General features: G+C 40.6%; 1 protein-coding gene across 1 annotated transcript in view; it reads right to left on the bottom strand.

The window, feature by feature from the left end:
- The window catches only part of KCTD3 (potassium channel tetramerization domain containing 3), a 47,241-nt gene that overhangs the window by 4,296 nt on the left and 16,099 nt on the right, over nucleotides 1-26,846 (bottom strand). The window contains exons 4-15 of the mRNA XM_048494069.1: nucleotides 26,431-26,504; nucleotides 25,598-25,656; nucleotides 25,281-25,361; nucleotides 23,536-23,676; nucleotides 19,928-20,018; nucleotides 17,751-17,941; nucleotides 13,502-13,617; nucleotides 7,771-7,858; nucleotides 7,510-7,626; nucleotides 4,303-4,473; nucleotides 3,549-3,704; nucleotides 1,523-1,619 (exon numbers count right to left, since the gene is read on the bottom strand). Of these exons, the coding sequence (XP_048350026.1) occupies nucleotides 1,523-1,619; nucleotides 3,549-3,704; nucleotides 4,303-4,473; nucleotides 7,510-7,626; nucleotides 7,771-7,858; nucleotides 13,502-13,617; nucleotides 17,751-17,941; nucleotides 19,928-20,018; nucleotides 23,536-23,676; nucleotides 25,281-25,361; nucleotides 25,598-25,656; nucleotides 26,431-26,504 (1,382 nt within the window). The remainder of the gene's footprint in view (nucleotides 1-1,522; nucleotides 1,620-3,548; nucleotides 3,705-4,302; nucleotides 4,474-7,509; nucleotides 7,627-7,770; nucleotides 7,859-13,501; nucleotides 13,618-17,750; nucleotides 17,942-19,927; nucleotides 20,019-23,535; nucleotides 23,677-25,280; nucleotides 25,362-25,597; nucleotides 25,657-26,430; nucleotides 26,505-26,846) is intronic.

The following is a 26,846-nucleotide window of genomic DNA, read 5'->3' as shown; positions in this document are numbered from 1 at the left end:
ATTTTACTGTTACTATACAAGCCAAGACACAAATTGAATTTTTGTCCTTCTATATCCTTGTATCCCGGTTCCTCATCACTTAAACATTTTCATCATCTGAAACATTCCTACAGCACAGTAAATCCATTTTAGTGATAGGCAAAACAATTGTAAAATGGCACATAGAATCATATGCATCTGCTCCAAAATGCTGAATGCCACAACACTTTCCTCACTCCATTTATCCTCTCACCCAAGAAACTAATGGTTGAAGGGCAGTTATGAGATGGTGCAGACATTCAGGAAACAATATGCAAACTCCTGAGTTCAAGGAGCATCTCTAAATCCAGATATTATTAACAATACTCAGAGCAGATATAATTCTTTTTGTACAGATTTGTGAAAAGACTTTGTGTATAAAGTCACTAGACATTTTATGGAGATATAATCAACTACTGCAACGGGGAGAAAATCCTGAAGGCCAAAATCTTATCCAGTACATCATTCTGACCACTACTCACAAGAGTTTTTGGCACAGTTTGGAAACCAACATTTAGATCTCCCAGTGCACTCACATATTCCATACCAATTCTCAAACATGCTCACTGAAGACACCACTGATACATACGTGATCAATTCCAAGTTTGCGGGAGATGCAGCCAAAGCTGAGCAGTGTGTGCATACCCCTCCCTTCTAGTCACCAACCTGTTGCTTCAGTCTATCTTCTATTCACACTGAGTCAGGGAGATGGGCAAGGGGGCCATGGATTTATTGCCAGTTTGTGTAGGGCATATACCTCCACTACAGAGTTGCTACAGGGTGCTGGAAATGGGTTAACTATATATTCACTGAGTAAAGCAGAACACTCCTTACTCCACAAGCTCTATAGTATACACTTTGGGTCTACCCTTCCTTTTCCAAAGACTGTCAGCAACATCAGGATAGGGCAGGCATGTACTGTAGGCACAAGCTTCCAAGAACAGTTACTCTACAATGGCACAATCTTGGACAAAAGGCCAGCTACTCTAGCACACCTGTGAGTAACCCCATCATCTTTTTTGCTCCAGCAGATCTTACCTCCATTAAGCAAGGAACCTGGTCTGATGCAAGAAAAGAGTAGCATGAGTCTAGTGCAGGGATGCAAACACCCATATTTTTTATCTGCTACAATAAAATTCACACTTCATACAGATATTTCATTTGCCATCCTCTAATTCAAGGATGACAGTGTCAGACTACTAGATTCCAGTCAATCAACTTCACCAGCACAAGAATATTTTTTTGCTTGACCATCTAACACTAGTTTTAGTACCAAACTGATCCTGGATATAGTTTAACTACTGAATATAAACAATGGGCAACTTGATCAGGCCACTGAGGAATAAAAGACTATCTGACACCAATTGTAGAATGATGTCCTTTCACTCATCAGTCTGATGTCAGAGGCATTTTGAGTACAGAACTTGGCATTTTTAAACTATCTCAAGAGCCTGCACTGGTTAAGTACAGTCCTCCTTAAAATAAAGTACTATACTTTAATTACCTTTTCCCAGTAGAAGACAGTCTCACAAACAATTTATTTGTAATGGGAACAACTTTTTGGATGAATACTTGTTGATCATCACGCTCACCAAACGGCCCTGTAATCCAGAAGAAAAGGCTCACAGACATCTTGAAACAGATAAACCAGCACATCAAATATTACATTATATTTTTGGAGTTCTGTGCAGTCAAAACCCTGGACATCTTTTGAAAATGAAACAGAAGTCTAGTGACAAAACATATACTCCAGTTTGAGCTACCCCACCAGATTGCTTTTTCCAGGTAGCAATTAGTAGTTGGAGTTATACGACAGAGGGCTGGTGACAACCATTTTAAAATAGTCTCGAGCCTCCTGTGACACAGAAGATATAAATAAGTATTGTTTCTATTTTATATCATATTTGCAAATCTAATTTCAACCTCCAAAAAAGAATAGACACCATTTTTAAATGCATAATGGGAAACCTCTAAAGGATGATGATCTCTTAGAGCAACAGCTGGTGACTATATCTACCAGCAGACCACATAATGGAGGCACTGAGGCTGCAGCAAGACATTTCAGAGTTCACCCATCATGATCTCACTGCAGCAAGTGTTACCAGACCAACCAACCTATGGTTGACTAAGGAGATCCTGTTTGGATTACAGTGGCATCTCTACCACCTCAGTCAGTCCTTGGGGGTGCCTAGAAGTGCAATGCCAAAATGCCAATTCCTTGCATTGGCTCAGTGAACCCAAGGATTATGACTGGACTTGTCTCCCTCCAAAGCTACTTCTCTCATACCCTTCCTGACAGGATTAAGCCAGCACAAAGACCTTGCCCTGGAGAGAGATTCAAGCCCTGGACCATACACCCCGGTGAAGACAATGGATGTGTTAATATGCTTAACTGCCCAGTGTTGTACCTACTAATGTTCCTTCCTCTGACTAATACCTTCAACTACCACCTTATTTTGGACTGTCATTGTTTCACATACGTAATTTCATTAGCAAACTTCCCCCTTGGAGATACTCCCAAGCCTGGAACCTCAGGCTGATGTCTCAACCTATTAGACCAATGACCGAAGTATCAAGGTTGATGCCTGTCTCTTGTCCTTCCCAGGAAAGGCAGGAAATCTCTTTGTCTAGGGAGATTTAAGGATCACTCTGCATAATCCTGAGGGTCCATTTTTCCCTTCAACAAGCCCACTCTCCCAATAGCCAGTGTTCAGTATCTCTGGACATCTCTCTGCCTGTGATACTACTGTTCCACAGTGCTGTTCATCTACAGCGAAACACAGGTCACTCTGTTCATCAGACCATTCCGCTCCAAGATCAGGTGGCTATAACTTTTATTGCCGCTTCCCATATATTCCTTATCAATTCCAGACCTATCCCCTCACAACTGCTTATATCCTAGGACTGTGTGTGTTCTGCTGCTTTTATTGAGTGCTTGTGTACCCCCATTATCCCTTAATAAAAACTGTTAAACTTTATTCGCTCTTCTGTGAGTTTTTTGCAAAGCTGATTCTCACAAACATAGACAATCAAAGTCTCATGTTGCACAGCCTTTTGCTCCTGCTAGTTCCCCATTCTAAAAGGGAGAGACTTTCCACCACTTTGGGTAACACATGGGCCTCAAAGCTTGCTTCTTCTTTCTGCTTCACCACTTCATCTTCTCTGTCCTTTCCTTTCACTAGCAAATACTCTCACTCTGCCTTTTTTCCTTTACTAAAAACACTGCCAAGATCCTCAGATTTAGATATGTACGCTATTTCATTAAGATATCAGGATATCTTACTGTGACTGGCAAAGGGATCTAGAATTTTTCTTTGCAAGATGGATAAAAATCCTCGTTATCAGAAATAATTTAACCAAAAAATAAACCATAAAGTAGCATCGTAGGTACTAAGGTAATCTTGGGATGGAGTAGTTCTCCAAACTATGCTAAACCGCACTACCCAGCTGTAGCACACCCCAAGCCACAAAAAATCATAGGCTCACAGAATAGAGTATCAACCCAGTTGTACTGGATTTTTCCCCCCTACCTATGTCATTTCCTGAAGAGTAGCTGCCATGGCTCTCTGTTTCCTCCAAAGATAAAATTTTGAATGATGCCAAGGGAGTGGATCCCGGCTGTGTTGAAATCATTCCTCTGAAACGAGTCACTGTCCATGTCCGAACATGATTGTTATCAGCACAAACTAGAAAGAATGCAAAGGTGGGGGGAGGGCACAAATGTTACATTATTAGCCTTATTCAAAGCCTAAACCTCTACTAGTGATACTATTCTTGCTCATACCTGCAACCCCCCAAATACTAGAACTGGTGTGAAAAGGCGCCTATATAGACACCCACACCTTTGTAAGGGTTTGAATGGGAGATGGCTTCATATATCTGTGCAATTTCTCACTCTAGACTTAGCAGAATAAAATACAATTTATTTAAAACTTTTTTCAGCCATCTCTATACCCAAACAGTGTCTCCACAGTGGCAAACATGAAAGCATTTAAATATTAAAATTGCTCTGTGGTAGAGAAGAATATGCTATCCCACCACTAATTGTTGACAACAGACCAAGTCTTACCCTACTATACAATCCCTACAATTTTATTCCCTTCACCTTTGTGTTTTGCTTGGTTTCGCCATTTGAAATTGAGCATACCACACAATGTAAACAGGGAGCTGGCTTTTTATTCATGATTAAAGTAGCTCTCTTTCCCCATGGCATGCATGAGTGGGTGCGTGAGCAAGCATACAGGACAAATCAGGAAGTCGCTCATTTATGGCAAACAAGATTACCTGACACCAAATGTTTCTCAGACAACATGATCTTTGTAACAGGGCTTCGGTGAACTGTAAAAGTCTGAAAAAGCTGAGGGCCTGACCCAACTGTTTCTGGGTGCTGCACAATCACACGCACAGCTCCAGAGCTTGTGCCATATGCAATCTCAATCCAATTACCACTTACACCTACAACAAGACACAAAAATAATTCTTTAATACACAATCTCTCATCACCCACATGGAGCCGTGAAATCAGGAACACAGTAAAAATGAACCCATCTGCTATGCATTCTTTAGAAATGTACTTGCTTTTTGGTTAATAATTATATGGTAACCATATGCCTTTTATTGTACTGCAACAATAATTTTATAAACAGAAAACCCTCGTCCCTGCAGAAAAGTTGGAATTAATATTAAGCAAAATTCACTTAGAAAATAACAGTCTAACAAAAGTGTATTGTAACTATCTTGTTGCAGGAAATGCTGTACATGCCTAAATGGGCAGCCCAATCCAAAAGCCTGGGCGGGGGGGGGGGGTGCAAGGCTGCTGCCCTGCCGCAACTGGAAGGCTTTTTGCCAGTGCAAGGAAGCAAAAAAGAAAAATATCTCTGTTCCAGGAAAGCCCTCCGTAGAGCTCCATGGAATAGGTGGTGTACATTGGAGCCTGGGGCCACAGCACATCTGGAGGCAAAGCTGGGTTGGAACCTGTGATGGAAAATACCCCTGGCTCCACCTCCGGAATGCCCCTGCTATCTGGGAGGGGTTGGTGGCGGTGCTGACACAGCACTCAGTCATGTTCCAAAAGTCTGCAGCTGCTGCTTGCCAGCAGATTTGCCCCTCCACCAGAGTAAGTGCTGTGGAGTGCTACGCTGCCTCCATAACTCCCTTTGGTCTCCCCACTCTGGATTGGGCTGTAAGTCCTTCAAAACACCAAATCGTTTGGCCATATCATGAGCTCCATACTAAATAAGGGTTTGCCATCAAGAAACCTGCCCTGGCACTCCAATGAGTTTCTATCAAATATACAAATTTTAAAATGCCAAGTTGTGGCATTCACACTTTACATTTTTAAAGCATCTTCAATATGGTGTATTTCTGAAGGGTATATTTCTGAAGACAACATGCCTAATAAATTTCAGTGAAGAAATAGATATTTTCTCTTCCTGTGAACAGATACTGTCAAGCATACATTGACAAGTGATAATACATTTGTGCTATAAACACAACACGGGCTCTCTTCTATGTGGTTTGGTCTATGCTATACTAGAAAATGGCAAACATGACATTACTAAGCACAGCATCTGTATGCGAACAGGCAATAAACACCAGTGTGCTGTCAGCTTCTAAACAAGAAGTTCAAGAATAAAGTTGAAAGTACAAAACTTTGTGACAAGGTGTTTGAATTTCTGTATTTGAGCCAGACAGATTTCCAAATACAAATTATAAAAATCACAATCAGCTTCTCGTAAATTGGTATAAGTTTGATATGGCAGTAGAATATAGGCAACTAACCTTTAGACTGACTAGTAACATTGCTGAAACTTATAATATAAAGCGCAGCAACTTACATTACAAGAAACCATTATGCCATTGCTACTTTTTCTGATTTTATTTATTTTATTTTACTTAATTTATTTACTGTCACAGACCAATACATAAATAATAAAATGGAAAGAATCCACAGGGAACAATAAAAACAATCCTAAATAATAAAGCGCTAAGAAATCAAATGTCCCGACGACGAACCCGCCACCAATGGGGGAGCAGGACTTAAGTGAGTACTCCTCTTCCATTGGTAGAGGGCTCCTGGTGGGGACATTCAATGTCTTCTCTGCCTGCAGAGCAGCGGCACCCCAGAAGCCCTCTGCCTGTCCCTTACCCCCAAGTCTGCAGAGCAGCTCTGTGAGCCTGCCCAAGTTTCCCCACCCCTACAGCCAAGCCTGGGCCCGCTAGCCACATTGTACAACTTTCCCTGCCCCAAGCCTCACCTTCTAACCCTCTCCCATACCAAGCCTCACTTTGCCAACCCTCCCCACCCTCATACTCTCCTACCATCCTTCCCCCACTTAGCCTCACCTTCCACCCCTCCCTCCCCCACTTCAAGCCTTACCTTTCAACCTCCCCCCACCCCAAGCCTCACCTTGCCATCCTGCCCCACCAGAAATCTCACCTTTCCCACCTCCCCCCGAAGCCTCCCATTCCACCCTCTCCCAATCTGCTACCCCAAGCCTCCCTTTTCAACCCTCCCACCACCCCAAGGCACTCCGTTCCATCCTCCTCCACCCTAACCCTCAACTTGCCACCTTCCTCCCACCCCAAGCCACTTCACCCTCCACCTCACTTTCCACCCTACCCCAGCCACAATCTCCAACCACTCCCACCCCCAAGCCTCAGACCCACACCCAGGCAAGTGTTGCGCTGCAAGCAAGGATGGGGTGGAGGCCACAATAGCCCCATCAAAGTCAATTGCAGGCAGAGATGCTTCCTCTTTCACGCTTTCCTAGAGCCAATTGCATCTCCCCCGCAATGGACTTTGCTGCAAGTAAAATTATAAACTTGCTATAAAAATATTTAGAGTAATAAAAGAAAAATTTGAAATAAAATAACAGGAAAATACTTTGTTTTATTTAATGGTATTGGTCTGTGCCTGTAAATAAATACTAAGTATCCCCCTTCTTCTGATTCAGATTTTAATATGTGGCCTGCTGTGGTAGCTGGGAACAGAGCTCAGAAGCATCATCAGGGGAGGCCTTGGCCTCTATGTCCTACTTCCCTCGAGGGCAACTCGCTCTTCACTGTGTGATGGATCAGTGGTCTGACTGATCATGTACCTTTTGTGATTTTATGGGTAGGGAGATAAGTTTTTCCTCCCCTCTTAACCCCCATGGCTAAATGCTACTAAGCCTTGCAACATGCTGATTTCACAGGACTCCTCATGCTTTCCAGCAACAACGGTGAGGACTCCCTTGCGTCATGACCAGTGATGCAGGACCTTTCGTGGTAAGAAGGGTCATAAATTACAACTCTTGAAAATAAATTAATAAATACATTTTCATCCACCCATCCCCAAGCATTCTCCAATGCTGTTGGTAATACAGACCCCCAAACAGAAAAAAAAATTAAGGTTTACCCATTGTAACCACAGACTGTAGGGTAGACTATTAATACGAAAACAGTTTTAATTTATCTAAAGATAAACCAAGACGTGAAAATGGTACGAACTTGTTTTGGGTGTGAGGTAAACACTAAGGGCTGTTATAGCGTCATTGGAAGGATCATGGTAAAGTTCTGTCACCAGAAGGTCATTATCCTTCATTCTCAATGGAAATTTCTGCATATCTGTAAAATAAATGTATTCATTATTTTAAAACTGGCAAACAGGGAATTCAGATCATACTTTCTCATATCTGTTATGACCTTTTTTGTCAGGATTTTTGTTAAAGTGACATGACACCAATACTGAATACAGTATGCCTGCCTTACCTATGTAATAAATGGAGCCATTATTGCAGCCTAATAGTAAGAAAGATCCAGCAGTATCATAACTGGTGATGGGGACAACATCTTGAACCTAAAACAAATTAAATTTAAACATTAAATTTAAACTTCCATTGTTCCCACTTCATTTTTTAATATTCTCAAAGCACTGCAATTTTAGTAGGGCTAACATAATATATGGTAGAATCTGACAGTATATTTTCTAATTGTTCCCAGTAATATAACTTTACCAGAATTAAATCAGAGCAATTCACAAACAAGACAACTCTTATTTGTGAATCTGTTTATCACCTCCTGAAAACAACTTGGATCTGAAGCAGGGATGAGCCTGAAGAAAGAAAGAAAGAAAGAAAGAAAGAAAGAAAGAAAGAAAGAAAGAAAGAAAGAAAGAAAGAAAGGAAGGAAGGAAGGAAGGAAGGAAGGAAGGAAGGAAGGAAGGAAGGAAGGAAGGAAGGAAGGAAGGAAGGAAGGAAGGAAGGAAGGAAGGAAGGAAGGAAGGAAGGAAGGAAGGAAGAAAGGAAGGAAGGAAGGAAGGAAGGAAGGAAGGAAGGAAGGAAGGAAGGAAGGAAGGAAGGAAGGAAGGAAGGAAGGAAGGAAGGAAGGAAGGAAGGAAGGAAGGAAGGAAGGAAGGAAGGAAGGAAGAGAACAACAACAGAAACACACTGGAATGGGAAAAATCTGGCCACAATTTGATGATGATGGGCTCCTCATGTCTTGGTACAGAACAGGATTGGATAAGGGGGACAACTACAGTAGAGAGCACACACATCCCAGCTCTGTTCTTTTTAAACATGCAGAGAAGACCAAATTAGACCCTGATCATCAGGTCTGCTAGCTCTAGACCCCCTACCATACAGCTAGTCAAATTGGAGGAAAGCCACACAAAGCAGCACGTGAGCTGCCGAGCTGATCAGTGCTAGACAACATTGCCCAGAGTCTTCTGCTCCTCTCCCCTCTATGCCCTTCTGAACACAGTAAGCACTGTAGCTAAAGGCTGCAAACTGGACTTATTCTCTAGACATCTTCAGACTGTAAGAACTGGATTTTACCACACAGATTCCATTGCACAAAAATTATTGAATTTTTATTTTTCAATTTATTAGTCACCCTCCCCCGAAAGGCTCAGGGCGACGTACAACATTAAAATATAACAGTAATTAAAACCTACCATACAATATTAAAACTAAGACACAGGTGGCAATAAAAACTCTCCACCATCCCCCCACCCCTGAGCCCACTGGAAGAACATATTTCAGCCCAGCTGGCCAAATGCCTGGCAGAACAGGTCTGTTTTGAAGGCCCTGTGAAAGCTCATCAAGTCTCGAGGGCCCTAGTCTCTTTAGGGAGCTTGTTCCACCATAGGGGGGCCAGGACTGTGAAGGTCCTGGCCCTAGTAGAGGCCAGCGGGACATGTTTCAGGCCAGGGACCTCTAATAGGAACTCCTCCAAGGATCGGAAGGTCTTAACGGGGAAATGTGGGGAGATGCAGTCCCTCAAGTATGTAGGACCAAGGCTGCTTATAGCCTTAAAGGTTAAAACCAGCACCTTGAATATGACATGGAACTTGATCGGCAGCCAATGAAAATGGTACAGGACCGGAGTGATCTGGTCCCGGCTAGACACCCCCTTAAGGATTCTGGTTGCCACGTGTTGCCTGAGTTTTAGCTTCTGGATCACAGTCAACGGCAGGCCAGCATACAGCGAGTTACAGTAGTCAAGCCCGGAGGTGACTGTTGCATGATTGACTGTGGCTAAGACTGTACGGGAGAGGTATGGGGCCAATTGTCGTGCCTGATGCAGGTGATGAAAGGCTACCCGGGCCTAGACGATAGTGCTGGGTCCAGGATGACGCCCAGGCTTTTGACGGATGAGGCCAAGTGCAATGCCTCACCGTCCAGAATAGGCAGGCTAAAGTCCACTGGTCACTCCCCGTGGCCCAATACATGAATTAAGTACATGAATTAAATTAGTGTGGGCAACACTGTTATCCCATGCTTTAAAACAAAGAAGAAGAGAAGAGTTTGGATTTATATCCCCCCTTTCTCTCCTGCAGGAGACTCAAAGGGGCTTACAATCTCCTTGCCCTTCCCCCCTCACAACAAACACCCTGTGAGGTAGGTGGGGCTGAGAGAGCTCCAAGAAGCTGTGACTAGCCCAAGGTCACCCAGCTGGCGTATGTGGGAGTGTACAGGCTAATCTGAATTCCCCAGATAAGCCTCCACAGCTCAGGCGGCAGAGCTGGAATCAAACCTGGTTCCTCCAGATTAGATACACGAGCTCTTAACCTCCTACGCCACTGCTGCTCTCAAAGAATCCACTATTGCCGTAGCTCAGAGTGTACATCAATTATAGCTGACAAATTTGATGTTATACAGTTATGAGAGTCAGTTACAAGCAGCAACAGAACCAATAGTTAAAAACATGGAGAAAGAAATGGCCTTTAAGAGTGTGCCAGATGTTCCAGAATAGTGCAACTCACATTCAAGGGTGCCTTGGAGTTTTATGGCAAGTAGGGCAAAATTTATTCTTAACTTTTCATTCTTTAAAGAATCAACCTGTAAATACTTCTGAAGGAACTCTATTTGGCTGATCACAATAAAAAAAGGATTCAAGTATCATCAAGAAGTTCCTTTTCTCCCATTCTGTGATTCACAAAGACCCAACTAGGTAGTCAAAGAATTAAAGTATTTAGAAAATTTATTACTGTTACTATTTCATGAGTATCTCAAAATTAGACATAAAGCTTTGACAACAGGATTCCAAAAAAAAAAGAGAATTCAATATATTTTTATTTATTGAACTCAACAGAAAACAATTGGATGTTAAGCTGTACAATGATTTTTCAGCTTAAACTAAAGTTTTCTATGCAAAAAACAAAGCACAAATACATTCTTGCTGACTTCATAATTCAGCAATTGGCAATTTTTTCCAGACAAAAGGCTGACATGCAAAGTATTTTTAAAGTCTGGGGTTCCCTGTCCCCTACACACGCTAGTGTTCACCACACAAATGTTAAATTGAGAATTCCCAGAATGTTTGCTATGCCTCAGAACAACTTGTGTAAGAGAAGATTCTGAGTACTTGTGTGAGAGAAGATTCTGGTTCCGAGGAAAAATCATTCTGAATGTGACATTTTATAATATAGATTATCCTCCATATAATCTTAAAGACAAATCTGTATCGCTCATTAAGGGATCACCTACTGCAAAGGTCACAATTTCTGACTTGATTTGGTTTATTCAATTTACAACGAACTATAGAATCCTTGCCAAGTATCCAGTGCATTTTATACACCCCGAGGGAGGATGAGACATAATATTAAAATATTCCAGCACATTATGCAACTTGTCAGCTCTCAAATTCTAAACTACTTAAAATATGCAAAAATTGTTCCATATTACTAACTTTTAGGGCCAAACCATCTGCTTGCAAGAGCATTATTTTATCCTGTGACACTGTGACTTTGCCTGATGATGAGAAGCGACCAACTCAAACCTAATGGTGAGGATACCAGAGTATACAAGTTAAGCACTGGTTATAATTCCCTTATAAAGATTTAGATAAACTACATAATGATCTCTCTTGGGTCACAGAGAGGACAATTTATATAGCAAAACTGTCAAATTATAACTTTTAGCAATTAAACCATTAAGAAACTGGAAGATGAAGCTCTCTTGCTGAAACCAGACAGGTTTGGTGATGTTTGGTTTAGGGGGTCCAAAGTTATGGATCCCCAAAGGGGGTGCCCCATCCCCCATTGTTTCCAATGGGAGCTAATAGTAGATGGCGCTACATTTTGAAGGTCCATAATTTTGGACCCCCTGAACCAAACTTCACCAAACCTGGGTGGTATCATCAGGAGGGTCTCCTAAAGATAGTCTGAAATGTTGGTACTGCTAACATAAACATTCCTCCCCTGACCAAAAATCCAGTTTTGAAGGATTTTAACTCTTGTGTTTTAGCTTGGTTGCTGGTTGAGCTAAGGTTTTTGTACTTTTAAAGTTATTGTTGAGACCATATTGTTTTTGTTGACCCTCTTTTCCACTTACAGAGCTAGTTTACTGTTTTTCTTTGAAATAAATATTCAAAAACATTTAACCTACTAATGCCTCAATTAATGTAATTTTATTGGTATCTATTTTTATTTTTGAAATTTACCAGTAGCTGCTGCATTTCCCGCCCTCGACTTATATGCAAGTCAATAAGTTTTCCCAGTTTTTTGTGGTAAAATTAAGTGCCTCAACTTATATGTGGGTCGACTTATACACAAGTATATATGGTAGGTCCCAAATGATGACATGGACCAATGAAAGAGAAATGGTAGAAGACAGAATGTTTTCTCTCAAGCAACCATTTTTTCCTCAGTTTTTATTCAAGTATCTTCTGAATTACATAATGGCAGAGGTGTATAGTGGGAGAGTGTTGAAAGATTTACTGAGAAATTAAGCACAACACTACGCATTTCATAAATATTATGACTTCAGCCTGGTTCAGACGCTCACCATTCTAGAAATGTCACAGGTGACCATCTCTTGTTCTTCCCATCACATTATATATGCAATGACCATCCATGTCTGATGTCTCATATCCACATGGGTTTTCCAGAAGGACAAATACAAAAGCAGTTCATTATGGCCTGCTTTCCTCTTTATCTCTCACTGAGACAGAGGGAAATTTTTTTTGGTACAAATCCCAAGTTCTCCTCAGTAAGTACTAAGTACTTACTAAATACTTACTAAATAAATACTAAATACTTCCTAAATAAATACTAAATACTAAAAAACACAAGCAGATAATTTCATTTTTGATGATGTAGCCCAGGGGTAGGGAACCTGCGGCTCTCCAGATGTTCAGGAACTACAATTCCCATCAGCCCCTACCAGCATGGCCAATTGGCCATGCTGGTAGGGGCTGATGGGAATTGTAGTTCCTGAACATCTGGAGAGCCGCAGGTTCCCTACCCCTGATGTAGCCTAATTCTTTGGTTAGTTCAGCTTTTAAAGAGTTTGCAGTTTGTTCTTTTTCCCCTTACAGTCAAATATACCAGGTCAGCTTTTACTGCATAATCAAGTAACTGTTACACCACTTGGCTGTTTGCATTCTTCCCATGCTACTCATTGGCATGACTGTCACTTATGGGTAAAATCAGGATTTATTCAACCAGCACTGTGGCAGCCACAGGAGTCAGCCTTAGGTCACTTCTGCCTCTTGAGATTTGCGAGGCAGCCTCTTGGATTTCATTGCACAGTGTATTTACATTGTGCCACAGAGACATTCATCTGGCTGTGTTACAAGGTTTGTTTCTTGCATGAATGCCCAGCTCTTCCCCCAGTCTTGTCTGGAATCCAAGAATCTCTATTTCCGTTGTCAGAATGCATAAAACATAAAATCACAGGGCATTTGTGAATAAAATATAAAATAGATATCTGAGGCATGATGTACATTTTGAAAGGCCTTTGACTACAGAGCAGAATTTTCAAATATCACATTATTACAACAAAGTTCTTTGGTCCAAAGTATTTGTAAGATTAATCAGATAAGCAAATACATCAGTGTAATAATTTTAAACTAACAGTCAAGGCAAACTTTAAAAGTCAACGCAAATCAGACTTGTTCAATAACGAAAAACTTCAAAATGAACTACCACAATATAAACGTATCACCCAATATCTGTTTGTATCTTCATAAAACGTGTCATGGTAAGCATTTAACATACCTGCCAGTGCTGGGTCACAGCATTCCATACTCCCACCTTTCCTGTATGACTAGTAGCCACCAACTGGTTGCCAATGAAGAAGAGGGCATCCACAGGCACCCCGAGGCTGAATATTCCTATCAAAACAAGCCAGAGTCCATTAAAAGACTGCTTTCAAAATAACAAGAAAAAATAAAGGCACCAATAAATTTCTGCAGAATATAAACAGGAGCTTTTCCATTCCTGCTTGTATAATATCCAGAACACACAGCACTAATTCCCTAGAAAATGCAAAACTGACTGAAGTGAGATGGAGCAATGTCATCCCCTAGGTTGGGCAATGGAATACAGTGGAGTCCTCCAGTCTGTGCTAAGGCTACAAGTGGCAGAAGAAGATGAATGCTGCATGTCTCCTGTTAATGCATGTTACCCACTACTGAATTTACACATATGGCTACTAGCACTAAAAAGAATTAAACCATATCTGTTTAAGCACAGAGTAGTTGAAAACATGTTAGTGGTCATCTAACGTATGTTAGTGTTAAACACATGAACGTAGGAGCCCATATTAAGCGTGTGACATCACCATTCAAGTATAAATATTTTTGATTCTTCCTTAATAATGTCAAATCTTATGGAACAAATGCATAAGGACTCAGGCAGTCAGTATTCTTTCCTGCTTGCTCCTTCACTAAAAATGTTAACAGAGGTCATGGCATCTGGTAGACAAGAGGCCATGCAGTCCAGGATGGTGGCAGAGTTGCAGAAAGGAGCACTAACAATGCTAACACCACTCCTGCACAAACAGTGTTTGAGGAAATGGAAGAGAAAGGGGAAGGTAATTTCACTTGGCTCCTCTCCTCACTGGTGCCACCTGAGCCATATGACTTTTTTTCTCAAGAAGTTCCTAAAATCTTTCAGTGTTTGGGAGATCTCAGGGGACTGCTGGGAGAGAGCAGGAAAGACATGTTATTAGTCTCCTTATACAGATGATCTATAGGATAAAAGTGAATTGTGGCAATTACAATAGCTACTGTTTGTTTTGATTTACCATGAAGAATTCTGACATGTAAACAGCTGTAGTTCAAAGACTGGATTGACCTAATTTTTAGGACCTTTAAGCAGATTCTGAGAACAGATAACTTACTATAAATAGATTAATGTAAACATACCTGCATTTATTAATGACAAATTATCTATGAATGCTGGTACATGTGAAGGTTCGTTTGTTCATTGTTAATATTAAGAATGAATAAAAACCGCATAAAGAGTCAAACACAATATGTCAAGACTGAAAAGACCTTTTACTTTTCCAAGTTTATTTGCTTAGAGGTAACTTGATGGAAAGCTTGCCAGATACATCTATTAGATAAGGAATAATAAGTTTACAGTACTGCAGAGCACAGCAGAGAAGTTACAAATACAGTGGTACCTTGAAAATCGACGATTTCAGAAATCGACGATTGCCAGGCGCCGATTTCCGCCCTCTAAAAACGTCGGCCACCTCGATTTTCGGCGACCACCGAGGGTACGGAAACGCCATTGCACATGTGCAAACGGCGTTTGCGCATGCACAGACGTCGTACCTCTAAATACGCCGTTTTTGAAAATCGCCGATAATCTCCGGACGGATTATCAGCGATTTTTGAGGTGCCACTGTATGCTGTTATATGAAGTGTCTTCTATTAATGTGGTTCATATTCTAATGTTATTATGAAGCCATTATATAAATGCAATTATATCAATACTTTTCTATCTAAAGCTCAACCAAAACACTTCCATTTACAATACCTAAATTTTACAAAGGTAAATTGAAACACCAAGAAGCAAGATATTATTTTGACCTGTTATGTTTTCTGTTGGCAACCAATAAGCTGACTGCATAAAGTGATTTAATTACAATGCCAAATAATTTTTTCAGGGCATATGACCATTTGTGACAGCAAATATATGCAACAGTGCGGCACATAAAAGCAGGCAATAATAAAAACAGAGAAACAACTAGAATTGATTACTCTAGAGGAGGATGAGGTTCAGGGAAATCAAGGAAGACAGCATGAATAGTCTGAAGGAATTTAAAGTGTCACTCCTGCTTAGGCTCAACAATGTTGATGCCCGTCCACAGGGAAGACGATGGTATAAGTAATGACAGGTTTTTGTCTTAAGGGGCCTTCTCAGTAAAGTATTGCTTATAGCAGCAATCCAGTACTGGTATCTTATGTAAGTAATATTGAAAGGAAAACAGCCTCTGGGAGAGCTCTATCATGGAGATGCCAGCCCTTGCAATTTTCCATGGATGGTGTTGTCAGGTTCTGAAGAGCATTTGTAACAACAAATCGTTTCTTTTACAGGACCTGAACAAAGTGCTACCTCCCTATCCCAAGGCAGGGCTGCTAATAATAGCCTTTGCAAGAGTGGCCTGTAAGGTTCTCTGAAAGAGAAGAGTCATCCTTTATTAGATCACTAAATGAATTGAATGAAATCACTTGGGTAACGTTTATTTCCATATATCCCTCCTATTAAAAGGACACAAAGAATAGTTTTACTTCATAACACAATCCTGTTCATTTTATGAATGCATTGTTTTTTAATCATTTTCCAAACTTTACCCACTAGGTTATATCTGTTTTAGAAAGATATCTGACATTTAAAATAATTTAAAGTGAAGTCCTAGAAAGCAAGGATCTAACCCTCCCCAAGAAAAGGAGTTTAAAATTCTTGCCTGTCGTCCCCCCACCCTTTCACACACACACAAATTGGGGGTCTTTAGTTTTCTACTATATGCCTATAGGTTCTATGCCAAGGAATCAGAGAGTTCCTATTTAGATGATTTTTTCCATTTTCAGTTGCCATCAATTGCAAGGATCCTTAGGATGTCAGTCAAAAAACACCTGTCTGGTTGACTGGGATTAAAACTCTTGTTGACTAGAAGTGATATGTATTATGCAAACACAATGCAATTGGTAGAAGCTACAAACAGCAGAATATACTTTGTTGTTACTTCAGCTTTCTATTTTAACAGGTAAGAAAGAATGAGAACACTGGAAGCCCTTCCAATTCAAACTACAGAACAAACAGGGCACTTGCATATCTCTAACTCATAATTCCCTTCCATGCTCTATACTACTATCAGCATCGATGGAGTATAATTCCTTTGAAAAGCCACTTTCTTCCTGCTATTGCTGCAAAACAGCAATTGGGTTTGAAAATAAAGTAATCTTCTATCACTGTACAGATGTAGTCCATAGACACAGTAAAGAAAGATACCGAAGTGTTTACTCTTCATTTTTCATTTGTGGCCCATAGCAATTTCCTATTATATTTGAATTAAGTCAACTGAATATTCATTGTTCTAAACTTTATTTTGCCTACTCAAATGTTGATTCTTTCTGGGGCTTAAACTACTTGAAGATAGGAAACTAACCTCTTCCCAACTCTGTCTCTCTCTTTTCATATAAGTAGTTTCATAAAAATGTACACATCTAAGTTCATGAGTAACTTAAATGTATCATGACAGCTCTTAATTGCCAAAGGAAACAATTTGTCATTACTGTTACACCACTACTTAAATGGTACTTTTGGAACTCAACAGATTCCTCGATTCATTCTCTCTTCCTCCCACACTCAGAGGCTGCAACTGATATTTGGAAAAGTCATGCATTTTAATAAGCAGGACAAGCTATCAATCAGGACTCCACTGTGGAGTGGCTGGCTTTTCTGAAGGCCTTTTTTCATATTTATTCCCCTTCTGGTAACGTGAAGCCTTTGGCTCTGAAGTTGTCTGATGGCCAACACTGGGCATCTCTGCTAATATCTTCTCAAAAGATTATTAGTGGCAAAGCATTGCCCAAATTGTATTTTTTGAAGGTTATCAAAAGGAGACCTTGAGAAATGCAGCTTTTAGTAAGAACAAGACAAGCTGGCAGTCATTTCAAACTGTCATCTCTAATTCCCATAGTCAGACTCACATATGAAGCTGAAGTAAGTCAGGCACAAATGGAATTGCTTTCTACTCATTATCACAACAGGCCTTCAAGAATACTTCAATAAGCAACATATACCAACATACATCCATTAAGGCAACCAGATTTTTTAATAATGTATCCTCTTTCTTCTTAAGAAACTTTTTGCCCTATAGCTAATGGTTAGAAATAAAGCCATTGGGATAAATAAATGTTCAGTGTACATTAAACTCATTCACATTTGGTGGGTTTTGTAGGTAAACACATGCACAAACTTTGGAAACAGTGAAATGACAAAACCAACACACCTATTTCACTACCACTGCCACCATCTTGAATGCTCCACAGGATGATGCTGCTCTCAGAGGCAACAGCAACCATTTTATCTTTGTCTCCATGGGGGCCACCAACAACCTTGGCATTTAGAGCCACACGCTCAATAGTCCAATCTAAATATGGACTTGTAAACACCTGTTGCCATCCAGAGGATTCTTTGATTCTGAGAGAAAGAGAAATATTTTAAATATAAACTGAAGTTTCTGAAAACGAATCTGGTGATATGTCCAAAATTAAGAAGAAGTTAAATTATACTAATCTCTAGGGAGCATGAAATTATTTCAAAAGAATTCACGGGAGTCATCATACCCTAAAGGAATCACCCACCCACCCCCAAATTAGATTTCAAATAATTCTTGAAGAATGTATTGTCGAAAGCTTTCACAGCCTGATTCAACTGGTTCTGGTGGGTTTTCCAGGCTGTGTGGCGGTGGTCTGGTGGATCTTGTTCCTAACGTTTCACCTGCATCTGTGGCTGGCATCTTCAGAGGTGTATCACAGAGAAACGTCTGTTTCACACTGTGTCTAAGTGAGAAGGGAAAGTTTAGTGTGGTATATTGTCCATGTCCCAGGGTGGGAAACCAATCAAGTGTTTGGGTGGAACTTGCTATGCAAAGGTGTGGTTGAGTGCATTGTATTGCGGGTGGGTTTATCAGTCTGTTTTTTAAGTACTGGGAGCCACGCTTTGCTAATTTTTAAGGTATCTTTTTTCTTATGGAAGCTGTTTTGGTGTTTGTAAATTTCAATGGCCTCCCTGTGCAGTCTGACATAGTAAGCTTCTGAATTGTCCAGAGTTTCAGTGTCCTCAAATAAATGTTATGTACAGTTTTGTTTAACACATGTTCTGCAACTGCAGATTTTTCAGAATGGTTAAGCTGACAGTGTCTTTGGTGATCTCTAATACGGGTCTGAATGCTAAGATTTAGACACTTAATGATTGGTTCCCCACCCTGGGACATGGACAATATACCACACTAAGCTTTCCCTTCTCACTTAGACACAGTGTGAGACAGACTTTTCTCTGTGATACACCTCTGAAGATGCCAGCCACAGAAGCAGGCGAAACATTAGGAACAAGATCCACCAGATCACGGCCACACAGCCTGGAAAACTCACCAGAGCCAATTCTTGAAGATCATGTTTCCAAGAGATCAAAAACATATATGAAGTCAAAATATATCTCAACACATTTCTATTTCCTAACTACAGCTGTGTATCGCAGGGGGTATTATGGAACAAGACTTCCAAACAAAAAATTAACTTAAGTAAATACTGAGACTGAACATTCCTCAGGTGTCTAAAAAACACAGAAAGACTCTTAGAAGTGCTAGCAAACATCTCACTTTGAACATGGTAGTAAGAATTATTCCATGTTAGGGCTCTTATCACAGCCATAAAAATGTAAATGATTTGTCAAATCATTGAGTATACAGATAGTCAAAAACTAGGTGCTATGTCAACTTGCTTAAAAAGCCACTAAAATGTAGAGGAGAGGAATGTGGCACACCAAATCTAAATATATTTGTAGTTTCCAAGAGAGACGAGTGGCTTGAAATAACAAAGCTATACAGGCACTCTTGTGTGAAAATCATGGAGCAGGTCATTTGAACTAAGCTGTCTGTCAACTGTAATCTCCTTCTAACTGTTTACTGTTTAATGTACAAACATACAGTTTGCATCAGAGTGGTAGGCTAAATGGCACATCTTCCCCAGAATGGCTGCTTTTACAACGATTAACAGGTCTACAACATTTGATTATTTGGCAGTGGTATCTACTCCTAGATTCGTGGAATCAGCTCCTTCTGCTGCAACCAGAGCCTGTTTGATATGCAGTACCACCATTATGGTTCTAACCATGGCAATCCACTCTGAATGAAGTAATCCTGACACTAACACTCTCAGGATCTCACCTTCTTTGAAAAAAAAATTTGGAAGTGTGACTTAGGGTAAGTGTGTGTGTGTGTGTATATATATATATATATATATAGAGAGAGAGAGAGAGAGATGTTGTGATATATATACACACCTCTGCATTGTTCAAGGAAAGAAATTATGAGAGTTGATCTAACAAATCCTACCCCAAACAGCAAGTTACAAATAATTTTTTAACAGTTGAACTGAAACATGGTCTTACCCATCTTTTTCCTACCTATAACAAACTGCAAAATGTGCATATGCAGCTACAATCCAGTTGTGATGACCAGCTACTATCAAAACTTTCCGTGGATCCACAGGAAACCCTTAAAAAACAACAAAAAATTAAAAATATACAGCAGAAGTAAATAAAAAGAATGAACAGTAATCTCATATTGTAATAGTGAAGTTGGACAAATATGAAGATACTTAAATCCAAAGACTAGCTGTGAATGGACAAGACAGATTTTTTTTTACAAACCTGAAAAATGCCCCACGATTTCAGAAAAATGTGAACTCTTTTTAAAAAATTGGTTTATTTTTAAAACTTCAAAATGATAACAGGATTGTCTGTAGTTTTAAAAAACAGATTATCTCACTGGCTGTTGCCAGGCTTCAGTTTCTGTGAGTAAATGGCAGGGGGGAGGGCCCTTTTTAGGGCTGTTCTGGCCTTTGAGGGAAGACTCAATGGGGCCAGACCTGGGTTTGGCAGCAACCACAAAATGATTTGATACAACTTGACTTAATTGACACAACGAGGTCTGGCTGCTTGCTACTGTTCAACAGCAGCTACCCTATGAAAACCAATGAGGTGTAATAGTTAGAACCTCAGAGTAAGGTCTGGGAGAACCAGGTTTGAATCCCTATCTTGCTATAGAAGCTCACTGGGTGATTTTATGCCAGATACATACTTTCAGCCTATCTCACAGGGTTGTTGTGCTGGTAAAAAGGAGAGAAGAATAATATAAGCTGCTTTGGTCCCCACTGTGGAGAAAGGTGGGGCATAAATGAAGTGCATAAATGGTAAATACAGTTGATTATAAGCAGATAAACGGTAGGCTGGTGAATGGCTGAGAAGATGAGGAAGGGGAGAGGATATGGAAGTTGCTGGGGGAGGGGCAGAAGTTGGCTGTCAGGTGGGAAGGAAACAATGTTGCCAACTCCAGGTTGGAAAAATCCTGGAGATTCAGGGGTTGGAGGGTGGGATATATAATGTCATATAGTCCACCCTCCAGCATAACTGTTTCATTCACGGAAACGAGGATCGCTAACCTCCTAGTGGGGGCTGGAGATCATCTGGAACTACAACTGCTTCCAGTTCTCCTGGAGCAAATGGCTGTTTTGGAGGGTGGACTCTACGGCACTGCCCTTCCCAAAGATCACCCTCCCAAGGCTCCACCCCCAAATCTCCAGGAATTTCCTAATCTGGAGTTGGCAACCTCAGTGAACTGATCTCTGTAACCAGGAGATATGTTGTGATTCTAGGAGATCTCCAACCCCAATCTGGAGGTTGGCAATCCTAGAAGGAGAATAGGAAGCAGGAAAAGGAGAGAGGATACAAGGGGTTTCAAAGAAGGGAAAGAAGAAATAGTGGAGGGGGGAATTATATGCTTTCCACTAGTCCTTGTGGGTTCCCTCTTGAACTCACTAATTCTCTCTATCACTATTTTATTTTTCAGGAGATGTGCCACTCTACAGTTAGGGGTTGCAAAGAGGCTCACTCTGGGCTGGAGCTTCACCAGTTTGATCCCTTGTGTTTTCCAGTAGGGTGGTGATTGCAGTTAAATATAGCTGATATAGCTTTGGGATGCAAGATTGGAAGAACTACAGGCACTATAAGGCTGCTCCATTCTTGAAGCCAGGGTGGGATTGCCCATAATTATGGAATGCCTCTGGAGTTCAATAAATAAAGGGGAGGGGTTGTGGCTCAGTGGTAAAGCATCTGCTCGGAATGTAGAAGGTCTCAGGTTCAATCCCCACTATTTCCAGTTAAAGAATCAGGCCAGTGTATGTGCAAAACCTCTGCCCGAGACCCTGAAGAGCCACTGCCAGTCTGAGTAGACAGTAATGACTTTGATGAACCAACAGACTGATTCAGTGCAAGACAAAGTTCCCGTGATAGCAGGACTTTAATAAGGCTCAGATCAGCTTTTAATAAATAAATTCTAGCTCAGGGGTAGGGAACCTTTAACACTCAAAGAGCCATTTGGACCCGTTTTCCACAGGAAAAGAAAACACTTGGAGCCGCAAATAATTTTTGACATTTAAAATAAAGATAACACTATATATACAGGGGTTTTTTTACATTTTACTCCGCTCATTCTGAGAAGCGCATGGATGCGGCCGCCCTGCTGCCTGCAGGGCAGGCAAGGATGAAGTCGGTGGCTTGGCCTCCATCATGGCAGCGGGAAAAGCACCTACCCATCAGCATGGGGCAGGTGAGAGAAGAAACCAGCAGCTAGCCTTGACAATGGCCGTGGGCAGTTGGTGTTCCATGCCCAGCTGCCTGCAGGGCGAGAGCAAGGATGAAACCAGGTGGCTTGGCCTGCGCCAACCGCCCGAGGAAAGCACCTGCCCAGCTCCAGCAGGGGCAGAGTGAGGAGAGAAGCCAGCCCTTGTGGCGGAAAAGCCATAACCCGTGGGGGCAGTTGGTGTGCCCGCCCAGCTGCCTGCAGAGCAGGCAAGGATGGGGCCGGTGGCTCGGCTCGTGGAGCCACAGTGCAAGGGCAGAAGAGCCGCATGCGGCTCTCGAGCCGCAGGTTCCCTACCCCTGTTCTAGCTGAACTCAATTTTCTTGCATCTTTATTTTGGGGAATGGTGGACAAATAGGATCTGGCACTGTTTACAAAAGCATAGTGCAAATCCTGGTTAGTTGTAGCCATGGTTAATATTAGGACAAACATAACAGCAAACCATGGCTGGGGAAGAATGGACATAGGGGAAGGAAAGCATACACATTTGCATAATCCTGACTGTCAGGGTTGTTCAACAGTGGAATTCACTGCCTCGGAGAGTTGTGGAGTCTACTTCTTTGGAGGTTTTTAAACAGAAGCTGGATGAACGTATGTCGGGAGTGCTTTGATTGCGTGTTCATGCATTGCAGGGAGTTGGACTTTATGGCCCTTGGGGTCTCTTCCAACTCTATGATTCTATGATCCATTTGTAACCAAACCATGGCTGAATGATGGAAATATTACTTCTCTTCTCTCTCCCCATGACCAGCAGAAGCAAAGCTAATTACATCATTTTCAAAGGCACTAATGGGACAGGGACTGAATTCTGGCAAGTAACGTTACCACATGATTGTATCTAATGGCTGGGAAAAAAGCATACAGCACCTGTCAGTATGGACCAGCCAGTACTGCGCCAATACAGTGGAGGTGCTGGCAGCCATCTGCAGGAGACGGTTGTAAAGGACAAAGCCATCTCAAAAAGACACTGGCTGAAGACTATATAAAGGAGGCTCAGAAAAAGCAGTGGGTAACTTTCTTGCAGCAGGGATTTTAGAGCCACAGTGGAGACCCTCTCCCTTCAGTCTAAGCAGGTCTCTCCTCAAAACCACCACACAATCAAGCTGCGACTGTATATACACGTAGCTTATATATTGTGTGTACCATTCTTCAGTCTGTACTGAACAGTCATGCAAAAACAAATACTTTCACTAAATCCTAAACAAGTCACAATGGTATACTTTTTCATGCATTGCATTGATATCTGATTTTGAATTTTTAGATGCAAGTGTAATGTTCTATAAAAACATTAACTTTACTTTATCCAGAGTATCCACAGTCCAGCTTTCTCAATGATACTCAAGTCTGATTAAACAAATTGTTCTTTTCTCACCTAGCCTGACCGTATCCTCTCCAGTACCAGCAAGTGAGGGCTGTATACTGACTCCTCGGGCTTCACTGTCAGGACTGGTCTGAGGTATTCTATTATCAGCAGATGCCCCTGCAGAACTGCTGATCTTACGACTTGGAATGCCTAAAACAAAAAGGAGATATATATATCCAGGTTTTTTCTATTTAGCTTCAATGAAGACAACCATGCATTCAGTGCTAGTAAATGTGAATGTTCATTGAAATATTAATCCCCACTCTGATTTACAATTGTACTGAACAATGACTTATAAACACCAAAATAATCAATGCCAAACAGAAGTCTTCAGCTTATAGGTTGCAATGACTTTAGTGAAAGTACCAGCACTACAACAAAATATGGAAGCCTTGAGACTGAGCCCTTTTATAGTTACCAAAACTTTCAGTGGAAATATCATGATACTGCACTTTCCACAGCCCCTTAGTTTATTTACTTTATTAGCTCTCTGTAAACTGAGAAAGACAATACATCATCACCTGCAGCAGAAATTACAGGAATGTCCACAACTTAGTTTGAAGCCTGAATTTCAAAGCAGAATTTCAGTCTTCAGACTACTGCAACTATTCCAATATTATGTCCCTCTTGAAAGGATCTGCTGATTTCTATACCAGACCAAAATTCTGATAAGAATGCTTATACCGTATATACTTGCATATAAGTTGAATTTTTCAGCAAAATTTTTGTGCTGAAAAAGCCCCCCTCGACTTATACGCCAGTGAGGTGTATTTTAAAAAATCTTTTAGGGCTTTTATTTGTCGGCCACCAGGGGGCGCAGTTTTTAGACTAGCGGCACCAAAATTTCAGGGATTTTTCAAGAGACTCTCCTGATGATACCACCTAAGTTTGGTAAAGTTTGGTTCAGGGGGTCCAAAGTTATAGACCCCCAAAGGGGGTGCCCCATCCCCCATTGTTTCTAATGGGAGCTAATAGTAGATGGGGCTACATTTTGAACAAAACTTCACCAAACCTGGGTGGTATCATCAGGAGGGTCTCCTAAAGATACTCTGAAATGTTGGTGCTGCTAACATAAACATTCTTCCCCTGACCAAAAATCCAGTTTTGAATTATTTTAACTCTTGTGTTTTAGCTTGGTTGCTGGTTGAGCTAAGGTTTTTGTACTTTTAAAGTTATTGTTGAGACCATATTGTTTTGTTGACCCTCTTTTCCACTTACAGAGCTAGTTTACGGGGTTTTTTTGAAATTAATATTCCAAAACATTTAACCTACTGATGCCTCAATCTAATTTTATTGGTATCTATTTTTATTTTTGAAATTTACCAGTAGCTGCTGCATTTTCCACCCTCGACTTATATGCGAGTCAATAAGTTTTCCCAGTTTTTTGTGGTAAAATTAGGTGCCTCGACTTATATGAGGATCGACATACATGATTATATATGGTAATAGAAGTATAGGCATTACAACAGCTGGAGAAGGACTCTGAAATCTGCCTGAGAAAGAGCAGACAGACACTGAAGTAAAAACCTGATATGGACTTGAAGCTTTATCGCTGAAATTAGTAACCAACCATTATGAAACCATGCAAGTCCTTACAGTCTTTACAAATAGCAAAAATCCAATGGAAGAGTTGTGAAAACTTATTTTGACCAACCACAAGAAGATAAAATGTCTCTCATGATTCTGGACACAGAAAGGCACACAAGAGTTTTTTCTTGCTGAGGTTAGCAAGAGAAAATAGTAGATACTAATACCTGGAGGTGGGAGATATCCATGGAAAAGGACACTTCCACATGATGAGCGTTCCAGCTCTTCACACAAAAGCAATCTTCTTACTGGAAAATAAAGAGTTACGCACTGAGTACTAACTATACATATGAAAAATAAATCAGGGATTTCTTTAGTAGTTTTTTACAAGAACAATTCTAGATTTTAAATGCCAACTTAGAAACAACAGAGTTCTCTGTGAGGGATCCAAAAATCTTTGTGATTCTATACCATTCTGCCAGCTGGCTCACAAACAGGGCCATAAAACTAATCACCAAATTCACACCAGTGGGGTTATATTTACCTAAAGGCGTGATTCCATAAAACTCTGCTTCATGCCTCAGTACATTAATGCTTACACCTCTGCCAAGAAAAAAAAGGTAGAAAACTGAACACCACACTTATGTTTTATAGAACAAAACCTAAAAGTATAAAACACAAGCAGTCACATCTTTTGAAGTTTTTTTCAGGTTAACAAATGATTTTGACAGATAAATGAAATCCATTTCTCACACCACTGTTAAGCAGAAACTTAATGCAAAGTCTGAGACACTCAACTGAAACCTGTATTCTTTGAGAGGAAGAATTATCATTAATAACTTTAATTGCAGCTCTTGTGAGTCAGTGCAAATCACAGAACTAAGAGAAGCTTTTTGGACACACAGTAAGATAGTAACAGGCCAGTTTAATACCCACCCAGAGTTAGGCACACAAACAAGCATGTCTCTCTCAGATACCTGGAATAAATACTGTGCAATCTGAAGGAGTGCTGAGCTATGCATTCCTAAGCTCTATTGAAATTAAGACACGCTGTATAGCTCTCATCTCCAAGGCTTCCAGACTACAGCCTTTGAGATATTGAAGATCTCATACATGAGAATGTGAAAATCTTTTTGCAAATGCTTAAGGAAGACCAGACAGAAACTATGAGAACCAACAGGATCACCACTCAACCAGAAGTTTTGCAAAAATCTACTGCTAACGAGTGAATGATTCTATCATTTATACACATCTATTTCTAACATCCCCAAAAAGAAGGGATGTTTGAAATTATTTTTAATGATGTTTTAATAGTGTTTTGTAACCAGTGTCTCCTTGTGTTTTTAAGGTATTGAGAATTAAAGTAGAATTCCTTACCGCAAGTCTAGTTCCTTAGTTCGAAGGAAATTTAAAATAGGTGCAAATGCTGCAGGATCTCTGTCAATAAATATCTACAAACAAAGGATATTCCATTTATTAATTTTGTTTATAAGTTTTAGAATCTGGGTATGAGGAACTTTTTAAAAGTTATGTTGACTTTAATGGCTTTGATTTAATCACATATTCCCACTGAAACCAACAGGAAATATAAAGAAATATAAAGACTTAATTTGGGCACTATTGTGTCATGTATATGTTATAAAATAACACAACACAAGATAATGTACAGACTTAGCGATTCAGGTGGCCCGAACTGCTGAATATGTCCGAATAAGGACTGATTCGGGCCATATTCAGCCCGAATACGACAATCCTGAATACGAGCTGATCTGAATACAAAGAATTTTGATTGG

This window comes from Sphaerodactylus townsendi, linkage group LG01, assembly GCF_021028975.2.
Source record: "Sphaerodactylus townsendi isolate TG3544 linkage group LG01, MPM_Stown_v2.3, whole genome shotgun sequence".
Lineage (NCBI taxonomy): Eukaryota > Metazoa > Chordata > Lepidosauria > Squamata > Sphaerodactylidae > Sphaerodactylus > Sphaerodactylus townsendi.
The sequence above is the reverse complement of the archived record's forward strand: the minus strand, read 5'-3'. Positions and strand labels throughout refer to the sequence as shown.